Below are 6917 nucleotides of genomic sequence, written 5' to 3'. Positions count from 1 at the left end.
GAGCTTCTTTGGGGCGACCTGGAGCAACCTGCATTGACTTCAATGATATGAAGTCCGTGCCGGCCGCTCCGAGGTTGCGGTGCGAGCTGCGCACCGCGACTTCACAGGTCGCCACCGAAAGTCGGGTCGCCCCAGTGTGAGCGGGGTCTAAACATCTCAAGGAGCACTGTGCAAGCGATAATATTGAAATGGAAGGAGTATCAGACCACTGCAAATCTACGAAGACCTGGCCGTCCCTCTAAACTTTCAGCTCATACAAGGAGAAGGCTGATCAGAGATGCAGCCAAGAGGCCCATGATCACTCTGGATGAACTGCAGAGATCTACAGCTGAGGTGGGAGACTCTGTCCATAGGACAACAATCAGTCGTATACTGCACAAATCTGGCCTTTATGGAAGAGTGGCAAGAAGAAAGCCATTTCTTAAAGATATCCATAAAAAGTGTTGTTTAAAGTTTGCCACAAGCCACCTGGGAGACACACCAAACATGTGGAAGAAGGTGCTCTGGTCAGATGAAACCAAAATCTAACTTTTTGGCAACAATGCAAAACGTTATGTTTGGCATAAAAGCAACACAGCTCATCACCCTGAACACACCATCCCCACTGTCAACCATGGTGGCGGCAATTTTTCAGTTTTTTATTTGTTAAAAAAGTTTGAAATATCCAATAAATTTCATTCCACTTCATGATTGTGTCCCACTTGTTGTTGATTCTTCACAAAAAATTACAGTTTTATATCTTTATGTTTGAAGCCTGAAATGTGGCAAAAGGTTGAAAAGTTCAAGGGGGGCCGAATACTTTCGCAAGGCACTGTTTGTTGTAGTCCTGGGTCCCCTCTTGGTGCTCCCTAAGTTTGATGTCCCTGTCACTGATGGTTAAGGAGGAGTGCCATGTCAAGTTGACCAATATTTCCCATAGACACCAATGTTAAAGACAGGGAGCAATGCCATGCCAATGACAACTGAAAGCTGAAAATTGGTCTGGGCAGGAAGGGGGTGAAAGTGCCCTGTATGTATGTACTTCAGAAGGGGGCAGCGATGTCAGAAGGGGGAGGGGGTGAAAGTTCCCTGTATTTAAGTGGTTAAGGGGAACCCTTTGGGTCTGGTATAGATTTTAAGGGAAACTCCACGCCCAAAATTGAAAAAAAAAAAAAAAAAACAGCGCGGGGTCCCCCCTCAAAATCCATACTAGACTCTTATTCGAGCATGCAGCCTGGCAGGCCAGGAAAGGGGGGGGGGGGCGAGTGAGTGAGCGGCTCCCCCTCCAGAACCATACCAGGCCGCTTGCCCTCAATCACAACACACCCTGGACCCAAAAAATAGAAAAAAATTAAAAAACGCTTCTCCACCTAAGAGGCTACCCACTGTATGCCTAAGTCGGCTTTGACAGTTCTTTTATAGGCAAGGGGGGGGGGGGCACCCGACTACGTGGTGGCACCACCCCTTCTGACATTACACAACATCACGTGACGTCAGAAGGGGTGGCACCACTGGGTGATGTAACAGGGTGGCTCCGCCCCTTGCCTATAAAAGAACCTTCAAAGCTGAAGATCGGGCATACGGTAGGTAGCCTCTTAGGAGGCAAAGCATTTTTTTTATTTTTTTCTATTTCTTTTTTCTATTTTTCAGGTCCGGCAGGCGTCGTGGCTGGCTTGCTGGCACCCTGTGGTGGGTGGCTGGCACCCTGTGGTGGATGGCTGGCTGGCAGCCTGTGGTGGATGGCTGGCTGGCAGCCTGTGGTGAGTGGCTGGCTGGCACCCTGTGGTGGTTGGCTGGCTGTCTGGCACCCTGTAGTGGGTGGGTGGCACCCTGTGGTGGATGGCTGTCTGACTGGCACCCTGTGGTGAGTGGCTGGCTGTCTGGCATCCTGTGGTTGGTGGCTGGCTTGCTGGCACCCTGTGGTGGGTGGCTGGCTGGCTGGCAGCCTGTGGTGAGTGGCTGGCTGGCACCCTGTGGTGAGTAGCTCGCTGGCTGGCAACCTATGGTGGGTGGCTGGCACCCTGTGGTAGGTGGCTGGCTGGCACAGGGGCTGTGGGTGGCTGACTGGTTCAGGGCCTGTTGGCGGCTGGCTGGTACACCGCCTGTGGGTGGATGGCTGTCTGGCATCCTATCTGTGGGTGGCTGGCTATCTGGCAACCTGTGGTGGGTGGCTGGCTGTCTGGCAACCTGTGGTGGTTGCTGTCTGTCTGGCAACCTGTGGTGGGTGGCTGGCTGGCACCCTGTGGTGGGTGGGTGTCTGGCACAGGGGCTGTGGGTGGCTGACTGGTACAGGGCCTTTGGGTGGCTGGCTGGCTGGTACAGTGCCTGTGGGTGGCTGACTGGCTGGTACAGTGCTTGTGGGTGGCGGGCTGGCTGGTACAGGGCCTGTGGGTGGCTGGCTGGCTGGCTCGCTGGTACAGTGCCTGTGGCTGGCTGGCTGTTACAGGGCCTGTGGATGTGGGTGGCTGGCTGGCACCAGGCTGCTGTGGGTGGGTGTATGGCTGTGATACACTCCCACGAGACTAGTACAGACTCCAGTGCGAACTGAACAGGGTGGGGGGTGTTCGACCCATCCCTACAGGTGACACTAATTAAGTGATCAGTGATAACATTATACGCTGTCACTGTACTAATGACACTGACTGGGATAGGGTTAGAGCCCCCCATTACATTAGAATCCCCGCTTTCATGTTAGAGTCCCCTCCATTACACCGGAACCCCCACGTTCATATTAGAGTCCCTCCATTACATCAGAATCCCCCCTTCATATCAGAGTCCCCTTATTACATCAGTCAGCTCCTGTGGCATTATAGTCTTTTTTTACTAAACAGTCATTGGTCCTTCCCTCACAAAGAGAGTCCTACCTTAAATCTGAACCAAGGCAATTGCATCATGGCAGATGGCGGAGAGGGTCTGGACTGAAGCAGGACCTCTGTCCTCTTCTGTGCCCAGGATCACCATCATCTAGTTCCATAGTGGCCTCTGGCACCATAGTATCTAATGACACCATGCACCCTGGTCAGCCCCCCCTCACCATGGAAATGAATGATGTGATGTGACACATAGGGGCTGCACAGGCTGTGTGGTGTCCCCTGGCCCCTGCACTTCCTGATGCTGGGGTGGGGGTGTGCAGCCCACCCCTACACCCCTGTAGATTCGGTCCAAACCCAAGTGGTACTTGTGTACTGGGATATATAGGGGTGACCTCCATGATTTTGGGGCGGTGACACAGCAAACAATGACTGAGATTTGTAACATTTTCATGTCTCCAGCACTGTATTATAAAATGATCACCACCTGGAGATCACACTGCCAATCACAGAGCTCTTCCAGGCAGCCAGTCACAGAAATCCCCTCTGCTCTGCAACACCTGAGTTGCACAATCTCCATCTCTCCATAACAATACAGAACCGGAAGTAACGAACATCTTTCCTCCCTACAGCTGGGGAGTGTGACAGCTACCCGTCACCATGGAGACCGGCACGCGGCGTGATGGGGCGTGGCCCGAGGATTGGAAAGGGAGGCGGGCGGCTTCTATGGTGACAGCGATGTAGAGGACACCATCTTCGCATTGTGTGGGAGACAGAGAGCGAGTGCCAGCGGGAGGGGGCGCCACTGCCGGAGTATCCTCCTCTGACCCTCATTACACCTCACTATGAGACATGCTGCCCGGGAAATACCGAGGGAGGATCGTCTCCAATGTGAGTACCGCCCGCTACTGTGTGTGTGCCCCCCCGATCATATCATCTATACCCAGGATCACCTATCATTTCATATACTGTATATATAATCGATAACCAGGATCACCCTTTATTTACTATATATATATCATCTATACCCAGGATCACCTATCATTTCATATACTGTGTGTATGTATATATATATATATATATATATATATATATATATATATCCCAGATCATCTGTCATTTCCTTTATTATAATAACCAGGATTATCCATCATTTCCTATACAGTATGTATGTATAATCTGTAACCAGTATTCCTTCCACTATACTAGAATACATTGATACATTGTATCACATTCTGTCATTCCCAGGATCTCACACCTGCATGTATCATTTTCTAAGGACCTCACATTGTTACATTATTATGTATTATTATACTATACACACAAAGCAGTGTTTTATCTCTTTCCTATTTATTATCCATGCCATTGTCAGATCTCAGGGAACCTCGAATACTCTGCATCTCATGGTACAGGGTCACTACATTGGAGATCTGAGAATATTATAAACACAAAGAAATAATTTGGTAATTCTAGCAGGTGTGACACCCAGAGAGAATACATTTTTAGACATCTCTTGCTTTTGACATACGGATGCATCTCACAAAATTAGAATATCATCAAGAAGTTAATATATTTCAATAATTCAATTCAAAAGGTGATATATTTCAAGCATTTCTTTCTTTGAATTTTGATGATTATGGCTTACAGCTAGTGACAACCCAAAATTCAGTATCTCAGAAAATTAGAATATTACATAAGACCAATAAAAAAAAAAAAAAAGGATTTTTAAATACAGAAATGTTGGCTTACTGCTGAGATGTTATGGAAGTCCAGGTTTCTTGTTTCTTTGATGGCAGTTTTCAGCTAATCTGCATTGTTGGGTCTGGTGTCGCTCATCTTCCTCTTGACCCCTCTATGGGGTTGGGTTTAGGTCAGGCGAGTTTGATGGACAGTGATACCATGATCATTAAAAACCAGGTATTGGTACTTTTGGCAGTGTGGGCGGTGCCAAGTCCTTCTAGAAAATAAAATCAGCATCTCCATAAAGCTGGTCAGCAGAGGGAAGCATGAAGTGCTCTAGAATTTCCTGGTAGAGGCTTGCACTGACTTTGGACTTATTATAACACAGTGGACCAACACCAGCAGATGACATGGCTCCCCAAATCATCACTTACTGTGGAAACTTCACACTGCACCTCATGCAACTTGGATTCTGTGCCTCTCCACTCTTCCTCCAGACTCTGGGACATTGATTTCCTAATGAAATGATCCAAAATTTCCCACAGTCAGTGATGATTTGGGGAGCCATGTCATCTGCTGGTGTTGGTCCACTGTGTTTTATCAAGTCCAAAGTCAGCGCAGCCCTCTAGCAGGAAATTCTAGAGCACTTCATGCTTCCCTCTGCTGACCAGCTTTATGGAGATGCTGATTTCATTTTCCAGCAGAACCTGCCCCTGCCCACACTACAAAAATTTCCAATACTTGGTTTATTGACCATGATATCAATGTGCTTGACTGGTCAACAAACTTGCCTGACCTAAACCTCATAGAGAATTTGTGGGGTATTGTCAAGAAGACGATGGGAGACACCAGACCCAACAATGCAGACGAGCTGAAGGCCTCACTGTATGTGTGTGTGTGTGTATATATATATATATATATATATATATATACTCAAACGTCTTTTTCCCAAAGACAACCTCTGGCTATGATACTGAGCACATGCACTCAACTTCTTTGGTCGACCACGGCGAGGCCTGTTCTGAGTGGAACCTGTCCTGTTAAACCGCATTATGGTCTTGGCCCCCATGCTGGAGCTCAGTTTCAGGGACTTGGCAATCTTCTTATAGCCTAGGCCATCTTTATGTAGAGCAACAATACTTTTTTTCAGATCCTCAGGGATTTCTTTGCCATGAGGGGCCATGTTGAACTTCCAGCAACCAGTATGAGAGAGTGAGAGTGATAACACCAAATTTAACACACCTGCTCCCCATTCACACCTAAGACCTTGGAAAACTAATGAGTCACATGACATCAGGGAGGGAAAATGGGTAATTGGGCCTTATTTGGACATTTTCACTTAGGGATGTGCTCCCTTTTTGTTGCCAGTGATTTAGACAATAATGTGTGTTGTTATTTTGAGGGGACAGCAAATTAACACAGTTATACAAGCTGTACACTCACTACTTTACATTGTAGCAAAGTGTAATCTCCTTAGTGTTGTCACATGAAAAGATATAATAAAATATTTACTAAATTGTGAGGGGTGTACTTATATATATATATATATATATATATATATATATATATATATCATTTTTTTCCAGCAATAATCAAAACATTAAAGGTGAAATAATGATGACCAGAAAAAGACACACAGAGGGTGAACACTATAATGTCATTGTTGGCCAGTGTAGCGCCCCCTCACACTGCTGGCTTACAACTGCATTACAACTGTGTGACTTCATAATCAGGTTGTGTCATTTATTTTTAAAGTTTGTGACTTGTCATTGAGTAAGGTAAACCATCTCCATAGTTATCGATTTGTTAGTTAAAGGGGTTGTAAACCCTCTTGTTTTTTTTGTTATACTCACCTGCTCTGTGCAATTGTTTTACACAGAGCAGCCCTAATCCTCTTCCTCTGGGGTGTCCCATTTGTGTTCCACACCCCTCCTCTTCATCGGGTGCCCTCACAGAAAGCTGCTTTCCCTGGAAGCACCCATGCGGGACTCTTCCACAACCCCCCCCCCCCCCCCCGCTCCTGTGGCAATGGCTCCCGCTGCTATCAATCTGTCATATGAGGAGAGAGACAGCAGCTTGAGCCGCTGCACTCATGCACATAGCTGAATCAGATCAGGCTCAGTTAAGGGGGGGGGGGGGGTCTGGGGGGAGCTGCAGCACAGACGGTTTTTCACCTTAGTGCATAGAATGCATTAAGGTGAAAAACCCTGTGACTTTTCAACCACTTTAACAAGCAAAGTAAGTTAATGAAGAAATATTATGTACAAGTAGATCTAGCCAGCACTGTCAGAGTAGACCAACCTCTGTATTCTATTATGTAATATATCAGCAAATTGTTGTGTCAGCCATTGTTATCTATGGAAATTTAGGCGCCTCCTTACGTTGCCGGTCAGTGTAGGGCCCCCCTACGTTGCCGGTCAGCGTAGGGCTCCCCTATATCCTGGTCAG

At 47.3% G+C, this 6917-nt stretch overlaps 1 protein-coding gene across 1 annotated transcript in view; it reads left to right on the top strand.

Annotated features, from left to right (window-relative positions):
* The first annotated feature begins 3468 nt into the window (after positions 1-3468).
* LRRC49 (leucine rich repeat containing 49) overlaps positions 3469-6917 on the top strand; it is a 202688-nt gene continuing 199239 nt past the window's right edge. Inside the window, exon 1 of the mRNA XM_082256059.1 lies at positions 3469-3680. Within this exon, the coding sequence (XP_082112185.1) occupies positions 3642-3680 (39 nt within the window). The 5' untranslated portion in view covers positions 3469-3641. The remainder of the gene's footprint in view (positions 3681-6917) is intronic.

The sequence above is a fragment of the Pelophylax lessonae genome (genome assembly GCF_965119305.1).
Source record: "Pelophylax lessonae genome assembly, chromosome: 4".
NCBI lineage: Eukaryota > Metazoa > Chordata > Amphibia > Anura > Ranidae > Pelophylax > Pelophylax lessonae.
The sequence above is the reverse complement of the archived record's forward strand: the minus strand, read 5'-3'. Positions and strand labels throughout refer to the sequence as shown.